At 52.2% G+C, this 23,660-nt stretch overlaps 1 protein-coding gene across 1 annotated transcript in view; it reads right to left on the bottom strand.

Moving 5' to 3' along the window:
• UBR4 (ubiquitin protein ligase E3 component n-recognin 4) overlaps positions 1 to 23,660 on the bottom strand; it is a 136,680-nt gene that overhangs the window by 38,498 nt on the left and 74,522 nt on the right. Inside the window, 16 exon segments of the mRNA XM_015412557.1 lie at positions 876 to 1,014; positions 1,898 to 2,137; positions 5,068 to 5,261; positions 5,376 to 5,463; positions 6,316 to 6,401; positions 7,871 to 8,015; positions 9,457 to 9,625; positions 9,921 to 10,160; positions 10,902 to 10,980; positions 11,985 to 12,212; positions 13,202 to 13,351; positions 15,901 to 16,103; positions 16,825 to 16,831; positions 21,110 to 21,226; positions 22,215 to 22,322; positions 23,512 to 23,608. Coding sequence (XP_015268043.1) covers positions 876 to 1,014; positions 1,898 to 2,137; positions 5,068 to 5,261; positions 5,376 to 5,463; positions 6,316 to 6,401; positions 7,871 to 8,015; positions 9,457 to 9,625; positions 9,921 to 10,160; positions 10,902 to 10,980; positions 11,985 to 12,212; positions 13,202 to 13,351; positions 15,901 to 16,103; positions 16,825 to 16,831; positions 21,110 to 21,226; positions 22,215 to 22,322; positions 23,512 to 23,608 — 2,290 coding nt within the window.

Raw genomic sequence — 23,660 nt, 5'->3', positions numbered from 1 at the left:
CTTGTGCCCAGCAAGGCTTCTGATTGGCCACTGGAGATTCGATCGGCTGTGCAGAGTTTTAAAAATGTGGCTTCGGCAGCAGCTGCCACCACAGCACAAGAGCCTTCAACGTGTGACGGAAGGAGAGATGCGGCCGCTGTGGTGTGGCTGGCTCCACCTCCTGCAGGCATCCATCGTGTGGCTGCGCCCACCATGCAGTGTCAGAACCCCAAAGGTGCCCACAGGCTCAAAAAGGCTGGGGACCCCCTGTAGTGACTACAGGATGGGACTGCACAAAGCCCCTGCAGAAGTGACTGCTGGCTGTAAGCAATCCGGCTCCCTCTCTGACCTACCCAGCCTGGGGATGGTGCATCAAAAAACCTCCAGTGCGGGGGGAACACAAAGAGATGTTCAGAAAACTGCCCTGCTGCTCTGGAGGATGCAGGAAGGAAGGAACACATTGGCACAGTTCTGCCTGTGGGCAGGGTAACCTCCCCACAAGAGGTTCCTCCGGTAAGAAAGAATCGCGGGGTTCACCTAAACGTGGCAGCTAGCAGGGGAAGGGCCAGCAGAATCAAGCACACACATACGCCCCCGTCCTGCACCAGGGAACACGGGGTCCGGTGCAAGCTCTTGCGAAGGACTGCCTCTCCCTGAATCACCCACCCTCGGGGGGAACGGGGACGGACACCGCACTGAGAAGCCACATGAGCCCCTGCTCCCTATCCGGAGGGGCTCCCCGAACAGCCACTGGGGGAAAGAGCTGCTTGGGTGTGTGTGTGGGTGTGGCCATCCTCAGCCCTGTCCACCTTTCTGGGATGTGAGAGCAATTTCCATTTGTGGCTGGGGGAATCAGAAGCCGCATGATGTGGGGCTCTCCTGCTAGGGCCGCTCACCTTCTTCCTGTCCTCTTCATTCTCAATGGGGTCCACCGCACAGCAAGGCTTGGCGTAGAGCATGAAGTCGAAGCGGGCGTATTTGCAGAAGCCGCAGGCGTTGCAGAGGAAGGGGTCCTTCTCGTCGTAATTGATGGACCTGGACGACGGAGCGCGGAGGGTTTGTCTGGGCGGCTCTCCGGCCCAAGGCTCCCCTCTTGTGAGGCCACGGAGGAGGAGAGGAGGAAGCAGCTCCGCCCTCTTTTGTTACACCCGCTCAAAAATCTTGCCTAGAGCCGCCTCCCTCCCTGCATTCTAAACTGCTGTAAGCTGCTCCAGGAGCCCATTGGCGGCTGAAAAGCAGGGTTAAAAACATGCCTCCCCGTCATAGAACGGTCCTCAGGAAAGGCCAGAGGACAGCACCACTTCAGGGCTCAGCATGACTGACTCCTCATCCCTATTTTAATAAATAAATCCCCGCACACAGAAAGCTAACATGTCAGGGAGCTGACACAAAAACTCTATGCTCCTGATGTCCAGTTTTCTACATGCATGGAGTGTCTCTTTTCAGTCACCTCTAACCAGAAGCGATACAGGCCAGACACAGACTGGCCACCCCACCAGCCCAAAGAGAACAAATCTGGGGGGGAGGAGGAGGTGGAGGAGGAAAGATTGGATTTATACCCCCACCCTTCACTACCCGAAGGAGTCTCAGAGCGGCTTACGATCTCCTTTCCCTTCCCCTCCCCCACAACAGACACCCTGTGAGGTAGGTGGGGCTGAGAGAGCTCTTGAAAGAATCTGCCATTGAAAGAACAGCTCTGAAAGAACTTATGACGGACCCAAGGTCACACTAGCAGCTGCAAGTGGAGGAGTGGGGAATCAAACCTGGTTCTCCCAGATTAGTCTGCACTCCTAACCGCTACACCAAATTGGCGCTCTCTCTCTCTCAAGAAATGAGCCACATCGTTCCAATGGTACTTCCCACTTCTCTAGGCCCAAACCTCTGGTCACACTCTGACAGCCGGAGAACGTCAGCCCACCTGCATTTGTGACACTGGTAAACGTTCTCTCCACAATTCCCGCACACCCCAGGATTGGCCGGGACAGAGGCGCTGCACCGTGGGCACTGTAAGGTCTCCGTGGACGCCTGGTAGTTCTCGTAGAAGTCGGCGAACTCAATCATCAGGTTGGAAGCCACGATGGGCAGCGGCAAGTCAATCTTCACCTCCGTCTGGCCCGGGGTGAGCTGGACCTTCTTGGCTTTATGCCAGCGGGCCGGCCTGGAAAGCAAGGAAGGAGAGCGAAATGATTCAAAAGCCGGGAAAGACCAAAGCCAATCTCTGCTGCCTCCGTCAGAAATCTCCTTTAAACAGGACGGATGACTGCAGACTGGCTCTGGGATTCACGTCCTCCACTCCTGTGTTGACAGGACAGGGAGATGGAAATACATTTTAAGCCATTATCCTCCCCTCCACAGCATGGCTGTTTAATCCCAAAGAGCTGTTGAGGCCTCACGCAAAAGATAGACAAACATTTTAATTCTACACTTGCATATATCCCCCCCAACCCTGCCTTGGGATTTTTAACTTCTTTTTCTTCTTGGCAAGGGTGTTTCACCTGCGAGAGGTGGGGGAGGAGGAAGGGGGAAGAAAGATGGATGCGTATGAGGAGGTCTTCCGCCCCCTGCTCTTCATCCCCGCTTAGAACCCTCCCATTGTGACATACTAAGATGCACTTCCGGGGCCTCGCTTCCTCTAGCCCAGACTGCCCATGTGGATCGGGAGCCTCTCTCTGGGGTTTCAAGCAGAGAAAGACCTTTCCCAACCCCGACTTCCCTTCAAGCAGATGATGCCAGGGATGGAGCCCAGGCAATGCTCCCTCTAAGGTGTGGAGTCTTGTGAGCAAGAATTCTGCTTTGCGAGCGACTGGCATTGAAGTTGTGAGTGAGCGATTTGGCTACTGCATAAATTAAGTCTGCTCTGGAGCCCTCCTTCCTGAGCTGAGACAAAAAGGTGTGAGCCGGAGGCTACAAAACTGCGAGCTAGCTCACACTAGCTCAGCTTAGAGGGAACACTGAGCCCAGGTCCTTCAGCTCAGAAGGCGGGACCCTCCAAGAAACTGGTAGCTGCCTTCCTTAAACAGAGTTAGGGGCTCACTGGCACATCTCCTGACAGCAGCTCCTCAGAGTTTCTGGCCCAGGGAGCCTCTGCCAGTCTTGCTGCATGACACGCTTTTAATGGGAGATTCCAGGGAGCTGACTGGGAATTTTCTGTGTCTGCTATGACTACTGCCCCCTCCATGGGCCTTAATCTTGCAGCTCACCCAGGAATTAGATGGGTGGGATCAGAGTCCTCTAAGAACATCAGAAGAGCCCTGCTGGATCAGACCAGGGAGGGTCCCTCTAGTCCAGCATCCCGTCTCACACAGTGGCCAGCCAGTTCCTCTGGAGTGCCAACAAGAGGGCATAGAGGCCGAGGCCTTCCCCTGATAAGAACATCAGAAGAGCCCTGCTGGATCAGACCAGGGAGGGTCCCTCTAGTCCAGCCTCCCATCTCACACAGTGGCCAGCCAGTTCCTCTGGAGGGCCAACAGCAGGTCATGGAGGCTGAGGCCTTCCTAAGAACATCAGAAGAGCCCTGCTGGATCAGACCAGTGGTCCATCCAGTCCAGCATCCTATCTCACACAGGGGCCAGACAGCTCCTCTCACAGGCATTCCAGGTCAGCTGACACCAAGCAGAAAGGGCCATTCCATGGAAGGCAGCCATGTTTTCTGTACTGTTCCCCTGGAGGGCCAACAACAGGGCACGGAGGCCAAGGCCTTCCCCTAATAAGAACATAAGAAGAGCCCTGCTGGATTAGACCAACAGTCTATCTAGTTCAGCATCCGGTTTCACACAGTGGCCAACCAGTTCCTCTGGAGGGCCAACAGCGGGGCATGGAGGCCGAGGCCTTCCTAAGAACATCAGAAGAGCCCTGCTGGATCAGACCAATGGTCCATTCAGTCCAGCATCCTATCGCACACAGGGGCCAGCCAGCTCCTCTCACAGGCATTCCAGGTCAGCTGACGCCAAGTAGAAAGGGCCATTCTATGGAAGGCAGCCAAGTTTTCTGTACTGCCTGGCACCTTTTCAACCTGCCCCCGCCCCACTAAAAGTTACTTCTGAAATGGAAGGGTCCCTCCCCCCCAAGGAGTGTGCTGCGGTTTAAGGCATGGCAACAGGAGGGAAGGTGGAGGGCAGAGGCCGACGTGCCACAGCTGAAACAAACAAAAGTGCAGTCCTTTCCTTGCATCCAGCACGACTGCGATGCACATTATGAGCAAGGGAATCCTGCTGGCAGGCGCCAGAAGATCAGAGCAGCCGTGGGGCTGGATCATACCACAGCTCAACCAAGAGAGGGCGGCAGAAACCCTCAAAGGAGGGTACGAAGGTAACACTCCCACCACCACCCTCAGCAATTACTGAAACACAGGCGTTCCATTCGGCTGCAGTAGTGGAGTGCCTGATAGACCTGCCCTCTGTGGCCACATCTATTCCCCTTCTAAAGCATCAGCAATGTTTCAATTTCACTTGGAATACGTATCTCACTCCAATTAAATCCAAGTATCCGGGTACGATTTTATAGCTCTCTCTTTCTTGCAGATCACCGTAATGAAACGACCCTTAAAGTGGCCACATTGTGTGCCTTTCAATGTTCCCTCTAAGCTGTGGAGTCTTGTGAGCAAAAATTCTACTTTGTGAGCTACTGGCATTAAAGTTGTGAGCGAGCGATTTGCCTGCTGCATAAATTAGCTTGCTCTAGAGCCATGTTTCCTGAGCTAAGACAAAAATGTGTGAGCCAGAGGCTAAAAAACTGTGAGCTAGCTCACACTAACTCAGCTTAGAGGGAACAGTGCTTGGCATGCCTTATCAGGCAGAAGAATACAGACTTGTTTTAACAAATTTTATTCTGGCACGTGTACATTTTTGTTCAGAACATCCACGACACACAACTAAAGTGTATATGTTTTGTTGATGATATTGACTTCTGATCTTGGATCGTAATAAAGTACTGACTGAATATTTCAGATTTGGCCAGCCCCCCCTGGAAGGAAGGGATGGTCCAGCTGCAGAAATCTCTGCCACTGCCCGAGGCCGGGAAAAGGCCCTGTTCCCAACCCAACCAGCTGCACTCCGCTCCCCAGGCCAGCCTGGCTGCAATGCTCCTTACTTGTTTTTCAGCTCCACGATGGCCTGCACCGTCCGGTTGTTGTAATACAGGTTGATGGTCCGGACCATCTTGGTGCGCTTCAGGTCCCCGATCTTCACGGTCACTTTGCTGATGGTGTGGCTGCCAATGAGCTTCACGACCTGCTGGGTGGTGGTGTAGCGGGTGTCCACTTTGATGGAGGAGAGCTTGATGTACTGGAAGGAAGAGGCGCAGGTTGCCAAAAACCACATTCACCTTACCAGGCCGTGCAGAACCGAAAACACACCGAGCCCGCAATGCAGGGCTGGCGCCGAGAAGCAGCTACTCACACAGAATGGCACTTCCGGGTTGTTGCAAACAAGGCAAGGGTCACTCTCCAGATAGTAGCCATCAAACTCCACCAGGCCCGAGAGAGTGCTGCAATGGAGAAGAGGCATCCTGGAAATCTAGCCAGGCCACGGGGATCACAAGACCTGCTTGGCCCGCCCAGTGGAGCATTCTGTTCCCAAAGGCAGCTGCCCACCGGGAAGCAGGAAGATGGCCCACCGGTGTGGCTTCTCCCCCCCGGTATCTGATACTTAGAGATCCACTGCCTTTGAACACAAGGAGTCACTTAGCTACCAAGTCTGGCAGCTGCTGAGAGACCTTTCGGTCAAATAAAAGGGAACTCTTCAACCCCTTCTGAAAGCTGACTGAAGCAAAGGCCTTGCATTATACGAGGAACGTGTGTGAGGGGTCTCACGGGGGGAGGAGGAGGAGGAGGAGAAGAAGAAGAAGAGATTGGATTTAGACCCTGCCCTTCACTCTGAGTCTCAGAGTGGCTTGCAATCTCCTTCCCTTCCTCTCCCCACAACAGACACCCTGTGAGGTAGTCGGGGCTGAGAGAGCTCTTTCGAGGACTGCCCTTGAGAGAACAGCTCTGAAATAACTTGTGACTGACCCAAGGTCACACCAGCAGCTGCATGTGGAGGAGTGGGGAATCAAACCCGGTTCTCCTAGATTAGAGTCTGCGCTCCTAACCACTGCACCAAACTGACAGAGAGGAGGGCCTGGGTGAAGTGGTTCAACATGGCGGAGACTGCCAACCCGGGTCAGGGCTAGGAGAGGCAGGCCAAGCGGAGTGATGCATTCCTGGAAGGATGCCATGTGCTCCAGCCAAGAGAACTGGCTAGGCTCGGCTTGGCTCCCAAGGTGGGCAGCCCCCCTGACACACTGGGGAGGGGAGGGGAGATCTTCCCTGTGGGAGTGGGGCAGGCTGGAGAGACTCACTTGTAAATGTTGGAGTTGGGGTGATTTGTTAGGATGTGGTTCTGCATTCGGAGGATCTCGACGGCTTTTTGGGAATACTCCTTCAACTGAAACAGAAGTCAAAGAAAGTCACTAAGGGAAACTTGGGAAGTCACCAGAGATCCCGGCTGGACCCAGACCCGGGGGGGGGGGGGGAGTTCATTCCCTTTTGGCAAACACCCAGCTTCCTCCATCCACGCCTCTCTGCAATGATTTCATAGTAACCTTACTCAGCAATCCTACAAACGGGCTTCAGAGGACCTGAAAAGCTCCACCACCCATTATCGCGAGGTAATCCTGACAACCACCCTGTGCAGTAGACCTGTACTGCAACCCACCGCTGAAGCGGAGAGAGCCCGCAAATCATTTCATGCCAGGGACTGAAGCGAGGGCAAAGAGGCGCCTCCCTATTTGCAGCTTCGGCCTCTCGGCTGCTATGCTGGCACAATGAAATTCTCTCAATGATGTCTCCACAGGGGCCATTACTGGGCCTGGCAGCATAAGGCCGTCTGTCACAGGGGGGAGCAGGTCTCAAAGAAGCAACGAAATTCCCTCCCAAGAGAGGGAAGTAAGAGAGCTGATGTGAGGCAGCAGCTGAAAGGGACCCAAGAATCAGGGAGCTCTCAGTTCGAACCACGGAGCCACGGAGGCTCTCTTCCTCTCCCTCCTGGGTCCCTGAACTCCACTGTGGGGATAAGACACCTGACCAGGGTTCCCTCTGAGTTAGTGTGAGGTAGCTCACAGTTTTTTAGCCTCCGACTCACACATTATTGTCTTAGCTCGGGAAGGATGGCTCCAGAGCAAACTAATTTGTCCAGTAGCCAAATCGCTCACTCACAACTTTAATGGCAGTAGCTCACAAAAGTAGAATCTTTGCTCACAAGACTCCACAGCTTAGAGGGAGCATTGCACCTGACCTGTCAAGATTGTATGTGGGGAACTGTATTCGAAATTGCTTTATTGAGTCCCTGAGGCTGCTTATCATAGTGAGGGGATGGGCTTAGTCCTTGCCAGTTCTGGGCATGCTAGAAATGCCATTCCCTGAATGACAATCTGACCCTTATCTGCCCTGCAAAAACCCCCCCCCCCCCATGCTAAGATATGAGGCATGGGGTTTGTGGATATTCTCTATAGTGCCATTGACTGTTTTGTTGGTTTTATTGTTTTATGAATTCTATGCTGTAAGCCACCCTGAGCCCACTTGTGGGATAGGGCAGGGTATAAATTGAATTAATAACAAGAACAACAATAATGCTTTGTTTAAAACACAAATGACTGTGCTATCAAGAATACCCATGTTGTCAAGAACCCCCTACTCTGGTTCTTGTGATCTTCTAAACCGGATTGTGGCCTGTTGGGAGGGGAGGGGAGGGGCAGCTCGACAACACTCTACAGTCCCGATGACACGATTTTGTTTTCCTTCCTATGAGAATGCTCAGATGAACAACAGCCACACAAATTCTCATCTCACCCTGCAGCAGCGGGGGGGGGGGGGGGCTGCTGCTTCCAAGGGACCCCCCACCACACACACACACACCTTTTTCTCCGTCTGCTGCGTCTTCAGAGAGAAGTAGCCCAGGAGATCCACAAACTGGGCCGCCTTCCTCCCGTAAGCTGGCAGCTCCGGCCAGATGGACCACATGAGGTCCAGCAGCAGCTCTTGCTGGGATTTGTTCGAGTTCCTGGAGGGCGGGAGACAAATGGAGGCGGATTACCAAAGAGGGCTCCCTGACCCCCTCCGTGCCCCGGCTAAAATACGGGTGCCCTGCTCTGCGCTTCATTCCTCTCCTCCCTGTCCAGAGCTGTAAGGTAAGAAACCCATCCCCCCCCCCATTTCAAGAATCCCAGGGTCCACTTGCTGAGGGAGCCCCTGCCCATCCCCTGCCCAGGCATTCTGGCAGGGCCTTCCAAGAAGGACAGATCTGCATGCGAAAGAGGTAGAGCCTGTCATGATCTGGGCTGTGCGACCAGAGGCCTAGTAGGCCCAGGGGGCCTGGCTAGCAGTAGGGGAGGCTGGGCCTACAAACCTCAGAAGGCCTTGGGAAGTTTTGGCGCCAAGTTTGACCAATAGCGAAGAAGAAAGCTAGGGAATAAAAGAACTGGTACAAGAGGGAAAGCTGTTCTTCTTCTCAGGAAACAGGGCCAGAAGAAAGAGGCTGCTGTGGGGAAGAAACCCTCATCCTGAGGAAAGGGTGGGTAGTCACTTGAGATAGTGAGCTAGAGACAGTATATATTTAGACACGTTAGGGCATTTGATTTCCTTTCTTTTCACCCACTTACTGTTATTATTCTGCACCTTGTTTGTTTGACCACCTATAAAATAAACTATTTTCATTGATCACTCTGCCTGGTCCTCACGCCTATTATTTGGCCAAAAGGGAGGTCTAAAGGCCTTCTCAAGGGATCCTAATTCCAGAGTGGTGGAAGTGTCAGGTGACACCCCACCTGAGCCGTGACAGGGCCACTGACCCAAAGAGCCATATTTTATCTCGCGCCTTTTGGCGGTCCGGTTCCTTTCTGGCCAGAACCACAGCAGAGGCCACCGTCTCTGTCCCCACCCAGCATCTGCTCACCCCTTCCCAGGCTCCAAGTCAGGATACCCCTGCAAGAAGTGGCTGCTTCATGGGAGCTTGCAAAAGGGGAGGGGCCACCTGAATGATGCTGCCCTAGGGCTAGGACGGGGACCACGACCCACACAGTACGAGGGGCAGAGGCCATTTCCTGCCGGAGCGCCCCGGCAGTAAGGAGCCCGGGCCCCACCCCTGGAGAGACTCAGGGAGGGGGGGGATTTAAATGCCCTGGGTTCCCTGCCCGATTTTCTCTAGATGCCCTGCAGCTACAGGGCACCTGGAGAAGATGGGGCAGGGAACCCAAGCGCGTCTCCAGCCGGGAAGGACAGGGAGGCAGACATGCCCGCCTTTCCCCCTGAGCCTCTCTGCTTTTGTGGAGAGACGGGGGGGGGGGGGGGATTAAACTCATTTGCATATGCCCGAACTCATTTTAAACATGCCTGCCCTTTGTCAGGGGGTGTGTGGCATGTGCAGATGAGTTATGCAAATGAGATCCTGCACCTCTTTTTCTAGGAAAGGACCCCTGACGAGGGGCAAGGTCAAGCTGGCTCACCTGTAGATGTGGAGGGTCAGGCAGTGGGCCTGCCACCGGACCGAGGAGGAGTTGGACTCCAGGAGGAAGCAGCGCAGGAACTGGATCAGGGTCTCCTTGTCGGCAAACTTGTTCAGCTGGTTCACCAGGGCGGTGCACAGCTGGTCTTCCTGGCTGCCAGAGCCCTCCCCTGCAAGGCGGAGGAGTGAGAACGGACATACGCCCCCGGCCCAGGACGGGACACTTCCTATTCAGCAGACTGGCCCCCTCCAGTCGCCCAGGGCTGCGGGAGATGGGATGCCTACAGCCACCATACCCCATTGGGCTGCCAACTGAGAACGCAGCAGGGCAGTTTTGCAGACTCCCCATGTCAGGAATGGAAAGAAGAGCCAGCCTCTAGACTCCTCCGTCCTTTCACTGAAAAGGGCAGCAGTCTTCAAGCCTACGGAGAGACCGAAGATGCCCTCCCGCCCGCCCCAGCTTACCGTCCCGGTCTTTCTCCTTCTCCTCCTTCTTACTCTTCTTGGCAGAGGACTTGCTCTGCCCGGCTGGCTGCCCAGCCCCAGAACCTGCAGGGGCCGAGGCCGAAGTGCTGGACGACCCAGAGGAAGAAGCGGCCGACAGGACTTTGCTGCCGCACAGAGCGCAGGACAGCAGCTGCAGCAGGACTGGTGACACCCCTTCGTCCACCAGGAAGCTGACTTGCAGCAGGAAGTAGAGGACAGCTGAAGAGGAGGAGGGATGGGGAGAGAGAGAAGAAGAAGAAATTGGATTTATACCCCGCCCTTCACTCAGTGTCTCAGTGCGGCTTACAAACTCCTTTCCCTTCTCCTCCCCACAACAGACACCCTGTGAGGTAGGTGGGGCTGAGGGAGCTCTTTCCAGAACTGCTCTTTCAAGAACAGCTCTGACAGAACTATGGCTTGCCCAAAGTCCTCCAGCAGCTGCAGGTGGAGGAGTGGGGAATCAAATGTGGGTCTCCCAGATTAGAGTCCACACACTTAACCACTACACCAAACTGGCTCAACAAACAAACCCTTTGGGTCGTCCATACTACTGATTATTAAACCACACTTTGCAGGAACAAGGAAACAGATTCTGTGGGCACCGAGATTTGTTTTAGTCAAAGAGCAAGCTTCTAGACCTCACAGCCACAGAGGCAAACTCGGAAAAGCAGAGGCCTCATTTTGCTAAATCTACTCAGCCTTCGGTAGTTGCCAGGCAACAGACACTGGCCTTTGCCCCACCCCAGACGATGCCCTTATGCAAACCTACTGCTCCCCCCTTCACCTGATACCCCAGCCATCCTGACGAACCTTACAAAGGAAACAGAAGGGGCAACATTTGCAATGATCTCTCCCCACTGTGGAAAAAGCGGGCAAACTGACAGCGGAATCAGGGAGTCTCCAGCTCCAGCACAGAATCTTGTCCCTCTGAGACAACCCCACCCCCAGGAATCCACTCACAGTCGTCTTTGATGCAGAATTTTTGCCAGTTCACTGTTCGCTGTGTGGCGATTTCCGCACAAGCCTTCAGGTGCTCCATCTGAAAAACATACAGAAGAATTCGGGTAGGGAGGACCAAGCCGGGGCTTCCCGACTTGTAGAGATGTCAGGCCAGGAACCTTTCTGGGTATGAGAGAAAGGCCATAAACACCACCGACACCACCAGTGGATAAGACCACCTTTTTTACATTCTAAATGATTCTGATCTTGCAACGTTTATAGAAAAATACAAAAGTCCAGCAAGTGGTTAAAGAACATTTATGCCCTCTGAAATGCAAACTGAAACGGAAACCAGTGAATCCCTCTGTTGAGAACTAATTTCGGAATGAGAGGCCTGAAACACCACCCACGCTGGAGGCTGCCCTTTGCGTCTCTGCCAAACTTTCTCTTCTGGGATCACCCACCCCCGCTGTCAGGTGCTGATGGAGGTGGGGAATCCTGCTCTGTCTTTGCATTGGGTGTCAATGAGGGATCCAGTCACACCCGTTGCAGAGACTCAACAGAATCACCCTTTCACAGACATACTGTATTTCTGCATGAGTTATCAGTCTGGGCCTGCCTTCTATGAGGGGGCGTGTTCAGAACAGTGACTCATTCAGAAACACAGCTCTGAGGCAGGGCCTCTGTTACGCTCACACGCTCCAAAAGTTTCAGGTGCAAGACTGATGGAGGTCTCCACTCTTAATTTCGGGGGGAGGGGGACAGAGTGCCTCGGCAGCATTTTCAGAATCACGAATCATCTCAGGTCTTTTTAACGGTCCCTAAAGCAGACCTCCGCAGTTGCCAGGGTACAGCTTGCGATTGGGCTCGGTTAATTCCATGCTGCCGCCTCTCTGTAAGAGTTCAGCTTTGCCACCTTCAGGCTCTCCCCCCTCCTGTGGTTCCCCACGTGGATTTAACAAGCAAAGGGCCGCCCCGCGAACAACTAGGCAAGCCCGCAAATGGAGTGGCTTCCGCAAAGACACAGAGTCCTCCCCTCCTCCCGGAAGCTGCTCCAAAAGCCCACCTGCAGCCCAAGGGGCAGCTCCCACTCCCCTTCCTTACCAAGTTGATGAGCGTGTCATACTGCAGGGCGGAGCCTGAACTGGCCGTGACCACGCTCGCCCTCAGGAAAATCCCTTGCTCTTCCAAGAGCTTTTTGATCCCACGGACATGGGAATCCAGCGTGTGGAGATCCCGGAGCTGCCGGTACTTCTCCTTCGAGCCGCAGATGAAGAGCAGCAGCTTGCGGACTTGGCGTCGGACGAAGGGCGTCTGCTGGATCATCAGGTACTAGGCAGGGTGAGAAAGAACGTGCTGATCGCAATGCGGCCTCTCTGTCCGCACCGAAGCTGCGTTTATGCATGTGAAGGGGAGAGTCCTGCGGGTCTACACAGACCTGCCTTCAGCACCGGTCACATAGCATGCCTCCGACCAACACAGACACAGCTCCACAGGAGGAGGATCGCAGGCAGACAAGCCACAGTACCCCAGACTACTCTGCTTTTCCCCAAAGAGACAGAAAAATAAAAAGCTGACCCTCCACAGAGCGGAATCGTGCTGTCCCCGGGCCTCTCTCTGACAAAGACTCTATACAACTTTGAATTGGAAGCTGGACTACACACCAGCTGAATTTTAGCCCAGAAAGGTGTAACTCTAGGCTTTTTGTATCTTAACAGTTTTTTTCTCCCCCACGACACCTCTCCCTTCCATTCCCCCCCCCAGCAAGACAGCAACAGTCCACGTTGTTCACTGAGTGGTTTCCAAACACACCCTCTTCACACAATGGAAAGGTTCCAGAGTCAGAGGGTGGAGGGTGAAGCAGCTATGAGCTCCAAAGACGACATGTGACCAGTCTTCCCTCTAAGCTGCGTTAGTGTGAGCTAGCTCACAGTTTTTTTAGCCTCCAGGTCACATATTTTTGTCTAAGTTCAGGAAGGAGGGCTCCAGAGCAAACTAAGTTATGCAGTGGCCGAATTGCTTGCTCACAGCTTTAATGCCAGCAGCTCACAAAGTAGATTTTTTGCGCACAGGACTCCGCAGCTTAGAGGGGGCATTGCGTGCGGCATGACCCACCAACAAGATTCCGCCTGGTCACATGGTGCTTTCCGCCCTGAGGCTCCTGTCACTCAGCCCCTGACGAGTCTGCTCGATGGCTGGCCCTTTCTGATGGACTGTCTGCCACCAGACCATCGGCTTCAGCACAGCCTCTCTGAAGCGTGCGAATGAGCCTGAACAGGCATCACCACCCCTCTCCCCAAAAACATCATGCCACACCCCACCTCTGACAGAAAGTAGAACCAGGAATGGTCAAAGACTGGCGGTGGAATGCGGGAGTTGGTGTCGGCGATCTTCTTGATCTGGTAGGGTAGCCGCAGCACCATCTCCGTCAAGAGCTGGGTGTAAGCCTCAAACACGTCGGCAGCGTGGCCCTGGGGGTAAGAAAAGATCGTTATTGGGCATGGCGTCAGGGTGAGTTAAAGAAGTGGCCATCATCTCTGGACCCTGACCATGCCCTGTCTTCCTGTCCCTGGCAGAGGCTCTCCAAAGGCTCTTCCCCAAGCCTGCTGCTACAAGCACTTCAGTAGGGACCAGTGTTCCCTCTAAGCTGAGTTAGTGTGAGCTAGCTCATGGTTTTTTAGCCTCCGGCTCACACATTTTTGTCTTCGCTCAGGAAGGATGGCTCCAGAGCAAATTAATTTATGCAGCAGTCAAACTGCTCGCTCACAACTTTAATGCCAGTTGCTCACAAAGAAGAAGAAGAGGAGGAGGAGGAGGAGGAGATTGGCTTTATACCCCGCCCCTCACTACCCGAAGGAATCTCAGAGCGGCTTGCAAACTCCCTTCCCTTCCCCTCCCCACAACAGACACCCTGTGAGGTCGGTGGGGCTGAGAGAGCTCTGACAGAAGCTGCTCTTTTTCAAGAACAGCTCTGACAGAACTACGGCTTGCCCAAGGTCATGCAGCCAGGTGCAAGTGGAGGAGTGGGGAATCAAACCCGGTTCTCCCAGATTAGAGTCCGCGCACTTAACCGCTACACCAAACTGACTGCCCATTTTTGCTGTACTGCGGCTGTGGTGTTGGAGTTTGACACTTTCCAATATTTGTGGCTGTAAGAAACTGGAGGGGCTGTTTTGTTGTCATTTAAGAGGCTGTTGCTAGTTGTAGCTTAAACAGGCAGAGCATCCATCAATCCGTCAGACTATTTATGAGGCCTTTAGAAACCACACGGCTGCCCTCACGTATTCCAAGGCTCACAGCCAAACAATAAGAGGTAGAATCTTTAAAAAAAAATGAATTGTGACACTGTTGCTTCCTTTTCCCACTCTGTTTTATAAAACTTCCCCTGGCTAGAGGCTAACAGGTCGCGCCACTACCCTTGAGAAGGGTGGGATGAATTCCAAGTGGAATGGCTCAGTGCCAGGGGGGGGGGGAAGGGAATTCCTGCATCTGCCCTTCCAGGGACTCACAGCCTCCTTGCACATGACAGAACCATCATTCTAGCTATATGCAACCGCCTTTTGCACGCTTCAGTATTGAGTCTGACTTGGTCGGCCAACCTCCAGACATTCGGGGGCTTATGCAGAAATTACACAGGTCTTGCTTGACACGGTATGACTGGGAAACAAACCTGCATTCTTATCCACAATTTTTTTTAAAGCTATCTACATTCCACCTGGTCGATCCTTACTGGAGTCTCTTTCTGCAGCTATGGAGCAATTAAAAAAAAAAGAAGACCCTTGACTGACAAGCGTAATGTGAAAACAGCAGGCCCCTTTGAGATGAGGGAATAAAAGGCAGAGCTTAAACCGGCAATCACCACCACAGGCCTCCAGAATTTCTGCACGTTCTCTTCTCCAGGCAAAGAGCACCCTAATGTTTAATGCGGCTTACGCCATTGTACTGCGCCGGGGCAAGAAATAAAACGAAAGCTGCACCACCAGATGTTCAGAATAAAGGCGATGCCAGAGCGGCGGAGGTGGACTGAAAGCTCGCCTGCGAAAGCCTGCCGGGAAGCCGCGAGGGGCTGTTGCCACTCGCCCTGACATTTGCGAGGCGCTTCCTCAGCCGACAGAGGAGCTTTTTCGAGGGCTATCCCTCCCCCCCCCTTAAGAAAAGAAAAGATGCTGGGACAAGGCCTCAGGCCCTCCAGCGGAAAGGCAGGATATGAATATTTAAATGAGGAAGGCTAGGGGATTATGGGTAATCTGCCTGGGTCCCTGCACTCAGACCAGTCCCAATCCTCCCCCCCCCCCGTCCCAAGGAGGGGGCGTAATCTTGTTGAAACAGCCCCACTTTTCTCCACCGTGTACTTTTAAACAACATTCTCAAACCTAGCCCCCTTTTATAATACATCCCATTGTAACTAGGTTCAGTGATAAAACTCAGCCGGATTTCAGTGAGCAAATGTCTTTACTAGATGTGCTTTTGACAGGGGGAGTTTTGAGTCCCTCCAAACCAGTGTTCCCTCTCAGCTGAGTTAGTGTGAGCTAGCTCACAGTCCTTTAGCCTCCGGCTCACACATTTTTGTCTCTGCTCAGGAAGGATGGGGTTCCAGTGCAAACTAATTCAGGCAGCAGGCCAAATCGCTCACTCACAACTTTAATGCCAGGAGCTCACAAAGTAGAATTTTTGCTCACAAGAATCCACAGCTTAGAGGGAGCCCTGAATGTGCCACAAGGTCAGTTGAGAAAGGTCCTGCTCACATCACTGGGTGGCTGGGACCAGTGTTCCCTCTAAGCTGAGTTGGTATAAGCTATTTTACAGTTTTCTAGCCTCCAGCTCACACATTTTTGTCTCCGCTCAGGAAGGAGGGCTCCAGAGCAAACTACTTTAGGCAGCAGGCCAAATCGCTCGCTCACAACTTCAATGCCAGCAGCTCACAAAGTAGAATTTTTGCTCACGAGACTCCACGTTGCTCCAAACTACGATTCCCACTGGGGCTGCCACACTGTGCTCAGCCTCCCTGTTTGGCACTCACCTTCACGTATTGGCGCAGGAAGAAGGGGCTCATGTCAGGCGGGGAAGAGGTGGTGTGAGGCTTCAAGAGCTGGCTGGTGGCTACGGGCTCCTCGTCGTTCTGCTGGCTCTTCCAGTACTCCAGGAGAGACTTCAACACGTGCAGGCAATAGTCCACTGCACCGGAGCTCAGCAAGGCGGCCGCCGTCGCGCTGGAGATCAGGGGGGCGGGGGGGGGGGGGGAGAGAAAACGGTCCCTCTGCAGCAGCAAGGGCTATAAAACTTCACACGCGTTTGGGGGGCAGATAACGGGCAGTTTAACAAGGGCTACCAGAGCACTGTGCATGCAGACAGGTGCCGCCGGCAAGGCAGTGTGTGATCTGGGTGACTTCGCCCTGGGCTCTCTGGCACCTCAGCGTAGCGGCAGAGGAGCAGGGGGCTCAAACAGCACCTCCTTCCATGGATCTCAGGCCGCGGGAGGTGGGAAAGACACTTCTCTACCGGAGAACCTGGAGAGAGGCTGTCAGCGCTGGACTAGACGGACCAAAGGCCTGGCTGGGTAAAAACCAGCAAAATATCAAAAATTAAGCACAATAGAAGACGCTGAGAGTAGCAGAGGCTAATAAATACAACATTGTAATATATATATATAAGGACATGAATGAAAATATTTAAATCACGAATCACCAAGCCATCAAATGCAACAAGCACAAGAATAATGCATAGATGCTAAGACGCATAAGTGGATCAAGCAGGTAAGCAGTCCGATGAGTTGATATGAAGGTACCAGATTATTAATAACTTTGTTTCAAAATTCTTCTTCAGTTAAGGCTATTACAAGTTATCTCGGGTATAACTTTCAATACAACCAGGATATACACATCTCGGAAGAACATCCCTCAGAAGGGTATGCAGTTTGTATAAATGGGCAACCAGTCATAAACCAAAGAGGCCTTAAGAAGAAAATATGAACACCAATTCCTACTGACCAGGATGGCTTTGTTATTTGTGATTTAATATTTTCATTCATGTCCTTTTATATATATATATAGCGAAGGCGCCCCCTGCGTGCGGAAGTCTAAAAAAGTAAAAGAGTGTCCCCTGTGCATGCGCAGGGAACACTCTTGGAACGGCTTCGGCGGCGGGAGGGGAGGGGTGGGGGGAGAAGCAGTTATCAGATATCCTATTCTTCCTAGTGTCTTGCTTTCAATCCCTTTAAGCAGCCTTACATGATGCTGTGCAACAGTAATCAGAAACCTTTTTTTTTAAGCCCCCGGAAGGGGATTTTTTATTATTTTTTATCACTACAAAAACTACAACAGAAGAAAAGGGAGGGGGAACTACATATACGGGATAAAGTAAAGAACCCACTACTAACCAAAAAAGCCAAGAGAGGAGATCCTCCAACTAGCTTAGTTACATCAAGTCTTCTCATCATTAATCCCTTTATAAACTGAGTCAAACATTTATAACACTTTTCCTTTAAAGCTTAAATTTAACTGTCTAAATAAATAAAAATATAACCACAATACTGTATTTATTAGCTTCTGCGATTCTCAGCATCTTCTATGGTGCACAGCTTTGCTTATTCTTTGGTAAAAACCAGCCTCATTTATGGAGGGGGAGGACATGCCGTGTGCTTCCTGGTGATGGAGGTTTTGTCCTAGAGGACGGGGCAGTCCTAGAAGGGCAACGTGTGGCCAGGCCTGCCTTCAACTCCTCAGCACGCCTCCCCCTCTGCGCCTGCCTTCCACAGAGTCAGGCCAGGGGACCCCTGCCCCGGCACTGTCCCTTCGGACTGGCAGTGGGTCCTCAGGGTCTTGCGCAGAGAAGGGTCTTTCCAAACACCTGCCATGGGAGCCCCTTCACAACCAGAGAGGCTGCCAGGACTTGAACCCAGCGCTTCCGCCTATGAAGTGCCTGCTGCACCACGGACTCGTACGTTATGCTGAGCATGTTTCAAAAGGGGGCTGCCGGAACCCCGTGCTTAGGGCCGGGATGGATCAGGATCGTGCAACCTGGAAACAGGGCCTCGGACCCCAGTAGCCACCTGGGACTTGTTAACAAACCCAGTTTGACAAGCAGACTGGAAGTCTGGAGGTGATTTTTTTTAAAAAAATTGAGAGTACACCAAGTGACGAAGTGTTTACCAAGAGAGATGCTTTTGAACAAGTGCCTATTAAAAAGCGGGGGGGCAGGGGAGAAGACGGCACAAAAACCCAAATCGCCTCTAGAGTCTAATCTCCCGTCGACACACGTGCCAGGGGGCATCGAGCTGGGGATTAGCAGAGGAGAGAGATCTCTCAGCCCACATTCCTGTCTTATTTTCCCTCCTTAACGAAAGTTCCAATCCCGGTTTGTTTCTCTGGACCCTGGCCAGCTTGTGGTGTTCAAAGGGCTCCGACTGAAAGAACCGGCCGCAGCCCTACCTGAGCAGGGAGACGTCTCACACCTGCAATCTTGAAGCCAAACACCCTTGGCTTTGATATCTCCACCCCCTCCCCCCCATCCTGGAGATACACAACAAAAGACTGGCGGAAAAGCTGCTGTAAATAAAGCTATTAAAGCCACCCTGGCAAATCCAAACAACCCCCGAGCTCATAAGCTCATTAACATTCGATGCAGTTCAGGATCTATTTTTAACCTCTGCGCTTTTGTTATTAATCCCCTTCCCTCCACATGGGCTTGCTTGACTTCCCTCCCTTAAAAAAAAGGAATGCTCCATTACTGCACCTTTTAGCAAGAAATATCAACGGAATCCTCTTAGCAACTTCTAGATGCTGCTGCTGCAGCCGCCTCAGCTTCCCGGCCAGTGCGTCTGCAAATCCCTCCCTCATTCCCTGCTTTAACTTGGGCCAACAACGGGGCTAGAAGGGAGAGGAAGGGTGGGGTGGCCTTCGAAAAGCAGCCTATTGGGGGCCAGCCCCAAGAGCAAGACTTCCATGGGAACAGCTGACCTGGCTGCTGAAGGAGAAGGAGCGTTCCAGCGCTTGGGAGCAAAGAGCCATTCGTTTTCTAGATCACTCTTCCTCATGCTATAGAGCTGGTCATTTCCCTTTCCTTCATTTTAGTTTCACAATACAATCCTGCCTGGTAGGTTGGGCTGAGAGACAGCGACTGCCTCAAGATCAGCCAGGGAGCTTCATGGCAGGCTCAGTGGGGATCTGAAGCCCAATCTAACACCGGGGACGTGGTGGCTCAGAGGTTAAGATGCTGAGCTGCAGACCAGAAGGTCGGTAGCTCAGCAGTTCGAGACCCGAGTGCCCCATGACAGAGTGAGCTCCTGTCTCTGGCCCCAGCTCCTGTCGACCTAGCAGTTTGAAACCAAGAAATTGCAAGTAGATAAATAGGTCCTGCTTCAGTGGGAAGGTAACAGCGTTCTGCACGCCTGGGCATTTAGTCATGCCGGCCACATAACCATGGAAAATGTCTTTGGACAGCGCCGGCTCTTCGGCTTGGAAACGGAGATGAGCACCGCCCCCTAGAGTCAGATTCGACTAGCTTTCAAGCAAGGGAAACCTTTACCTTTTACTAACATTTTAACCACTACAATACCACATCTGGGTGACGGCTCTGGTTCCCATACTGGCCTGGCCCACCCTGTAGCACAGGGATGTCAAATATGCAGCCCGGGGGCCAGATCAGCCCCCTGGAGGGCTTCTATCAGCCCTGCACTGGAACTGGCTGTCTTCTTCTTCTTCCAGTTCTGCTGCTGCATCATCGTAGGTTTGTAGCTTACAGATACACACCTGAACAGCATACTCAAGATTGCAACAGCACAGACATTTTGATGCAATAATTCAGAGCAAGAGGTGTCAGTTATCAGACACTGTTAAATAAACAAAATATTGCAAGTGCTAATGTTTTAAGCATGTTTTAATTTTAAGTTAAAAAAAACCCTTTGTGTTTGTGTCCTTTATAAAGTTTATATCTCCGCTACCTGGCATTACACTTTATGACACACATGGGCCTGGCCCAACAAGGTCTCATTTATGTCAGATCTGGCCCGAACAAATGAGTTCGACACCCCAGCTGTAGCATCTTTCAACAAGATTCACGGTGCTTATGATGGGGAATGGGGATCTATGCTGTTGTAGGACTGTTTTCTGCTAGTCTCTAAAATGTCCTTTGAGCTTCAACGTGGCCTTCTTTACCCCCAAGCCTTCTGATCACCTGGCGACCAGGAGTCCCGCAGGGGACACACACGACCGCCTCCGGAAAAACTGCTGTAGGCCCATCATGGCCGCAGGGAACCAAACCTGCCCCGGCCCCACTGAAACAGTGAGTGCCATTTGGATTATCTGACACAGGCACCAAAATATCTTAAGACTGGCCTGGCCAACCTTCAGTCTCTCACGTTAACAGAGACTGTGCACTGGAACACTTGGTTACAGAGCCAACCAGAGGGTTAGTGGTCTTGACTTGGCTCTGAGCTGGCGAGAGATGTAGAGGTTGTTACACCAATCGGGAACACTGACTACCATGCTAGCCAGTTTGGCATTCAACTCAGTGGAAAGTTATCCTTGGAGTCCAAAACGGTAACATTTGATTTCAAAAAAGGGAACCTTACAAAAATGAGGGGAGTAGTGAAAAGGAAGCTGAAGGGGAAACACAAGAGTCAGATCCCTAGAGGGTGCTTGGAAGCTATTTAACACCACACTAATTGGAGCCCAAATAGAATACATCCCACAGCTTAGGAAAGGCACATTAACACATGGAATTCACTGCCACAGGAGGTGGAGGTGGCTACAAGCATAGACAGCTTCAAGAGGGAATTAGATAAGCATACGGAGCAGAGGTCCATCAGTGGCTATTAGCCACAAGGTATAGGTAGGGACTCTCAGTCGGGGGCAAGGGACGCTCTGTATTCTTGGTGCCTGGGGGGGGCAACAGTGGGAGGGCTTCTGGTGTCCTGCCCCACTGCTGGGCCTCCTGAGGGCACCTGATATTTCTGGCCACTGTGTGACACAGAGTGTTGGACTAGATGGGCCATTGGTCTGATCCAACATTGGCTTCTCTTATGTTCTTATGTTCACTGCCTAGTCTAAAAAGAAGGTCTGCGTGGTAAATAACACAAGGAAGCTCTAAAACGTACAGAGGTGTCTTTTAAAAAGTAGAAGGTCTGCCCCAATGAATTGAACAGGAGGGGCCACAGGATCTGGCAAAAGAAATGCAAGTCAATAATTTTGTCTTGGGTAAGGAGTTTTCTTAAAAGGGCACCCTAAAAATACCTCACAAATGGAAGACTTGGATCCGGACTTTGTTCGGGACATGAAGACGCTCAGAAGCCTCATGATCACCAAGTGGACCTCGTTCAGGGCACAGCGTTCGTTCTTCTTGGACACGTCCTGGGGGAGGGGAGAAGGAAACCAGTTGCCCTCAAGCAGAACCAAATCCCCCGCCCAAACACTGAGAACCTGCATGTTGAAGTGAACATCTAGAGGCCCCTTAATTGCTCTCGCTGGAACTCTGGCAAGGAAGCCGTTTCCTGCCAGGGGCTGGAGCCAGATAGCTCCAAGGACGGGCTTGGCATGCAGGCTGCCGGGTGGCCACCCTCGCCCCACACTATTGACTGAAATGTTTATATTCCACTTTGCCATAAAGAAGTGTCCAAAGTGGCTTACAAAACGTTAACACATGTAACAAAACAAAAATAATAAAAAATGGTAACCGGCTGCAGTCAACATCCAATAAACGCAAGGCTGGTGAGAACTGTGGGCGGTTGCCTCACTCAGCCCCCTTCTCCTCCCCACAGCTAACTGTATGCAAAGTAAGAGAAACTGTAAGTTCTGCAACACTGCCCAGTTCCCTGAATTTGCAGGTGCAGAATTCAATCCTCCTTGCTGCAGAATCTAGATTGTCTCAAGGCAGGATTTTATTTTTATGGTGAAATCCACACAGCCCTGAGAATAAGGGGATAAATACGCCAGACCTCCACTCTGAAACCTCAGACTCAGGAGTCAGTGGGCCTCACAGTGGGACAGGTTGGTGCAGTGGTTAGGAGCATGGACTCTAATCTGGGAGAACTGAGTTTGATTCCCCCACGCCTCCACATGCAGCTGCTGGTGTGACCTTGGGTCAGCCGTAAGTTCCTTCAGAGCTGTTCTCTCAAGGGCAGTTCTCGGGAGAGCTCTCTCAGCCCCGCCTACCTCACAGGGTATCTGCTGTGGGGAGGGGAAGGGGAAGGAGATTGTAAGCCGCTCTGGGACTCCTTCGGGCGGTGAAGGGCGGGGTATAAATCCAATCTGTTCTCTCTCTCTTCTCCCTCAATCCCTCAGGCACTCTACCAACACAAGTCACAAGGGGGCGCTCTAGTTGCACAGGCCAAAGCCTCACCTTCTTATCCATGCACAGTTCTGCGATGAGCTGAGCCAGGAGGTTATCCAGAGCCCCCTTATCCTTCTCGTCCTCCCCGTCCAGGTCCGTTGTGAGCATCAGGATCACCTGGGAACACACAGACACGGGCAGGGCGTGAAGCCAAGAAGCGGCAGAGAGGAGACTTCGGGAAGCCTTTTGGCCAGAACCACATGAAGGCAAACTCAGGGCGCAGCAGCTGCGGCCTATACATCCCTATGGTCCAGCTGCTGTCAGAACGTGCCAACTCTCCTATGACCCGGCCATGAGATTTCCTGGCTCTCAGTCCTGATATCTTCGGTGATTTCTCCTGTATTGCCAGCCTTAACATCACCCGTCGAGGCATACTGTATTGTATAATTTATTTTATTGTTTACTTTTAATTGATGTAGATATTTTTTCTATTTTAATTGTAAATCTTCACTGTGTGCAGATCAGTTTTGTTTGGAACCCGCCCTGAGCCCGCTATGTGGGGAGAGTGGGATATAAATTTAATAAAATAAATAAATAAATAAAACATCTGATGTTACCTTGGTGGTCATATTTAAGTTGCTAACTTATGTTTATTAGCCTCTATGACCAAACGTCTTAAGCTCTTTACTCCCCCACATTGTTTTAAAAGCACCTTAGAAGTATTGTGAAAAAGTAAAACCAGAGATTCTTTCCCAAGCAGCACACAAGTACTAGCAATTGAGCCTGTGTGCCGTCAAACACAGGCCCTGAAGCCTCATGAAATCTTACTATGGCTAAAAAGCTGGGAGGCTTGAGTGAGAAACTGTCCCTCTCCTCTGCCATAGATTCTCCTCCCCAGGGGTCAGTTGGGCCCGGAGCATGGGGCAGGGTGGGCATATGCTAATGAGCTATTATGCTAACAGCCTATTAGATATGCTAATGAGCTCCTGCAGCTCCTTTTTCTGCGAAATGACCCCTGCTTCTCCCTATTCCTTCTTGCAGTGAATCAGGATTAGCATTTTATGTCCGAGGAGCCGGAGTTTACAATCTCGCACCAGGAGGAGGGGGCAGCGGCATGTGATCCAAGAGGTGCTTGCGACCTCCCATCAATGAACAGGAGATCGGGTGTTGCGTGTGAGAAGGGGTACAGTAACGAAAAGTCCAGGGGTCAACAAAACAACAAAATCCTCTGCAGAGAAAGAACAGCGACGCTGACTCCAAAAGCAAACTGGGAAAAGGTATGTGGGGGGGGGGGGAGAGGAGCATGCACCCACAGATTCTTAGGCAGCGACTCTCACAACAGCGACCGGAGCGCCAGTTCAGCTACCTGCATGTAGGGGATGGCACGGACCCCGCCCACGTTCCGCAGCTGGGGCAGGTTCTGCAGCAGCCTCTCCAGCAGCATCAAACGGACCATGTGCAATCTAAGAAGGGGAGGAGACCAGCAAAAGTGAGGGCGGAGATAAACGCCACGTA

This window comes from Gekko japonicus, unplaced genomic scaffold (genome assembly GCF_001447785.1).
Source record: "Gekko japonicus isolate JY-2015 unplaced genomic scaffold, Gekko_japonicus_V1.1 scaffold131, whole genome shotgun sequence".
NCBI lineage: Eukaryota > Metazoa > Chordata > Lepidosauria > Squamata > Gekkonidae > Gekko > Gekko japonicus.
The sequence above is the reverse complement of the archived record's forward strand: the minus strand, read 5'-3'. Positions and strand labels throughout refer to the sequence as shown.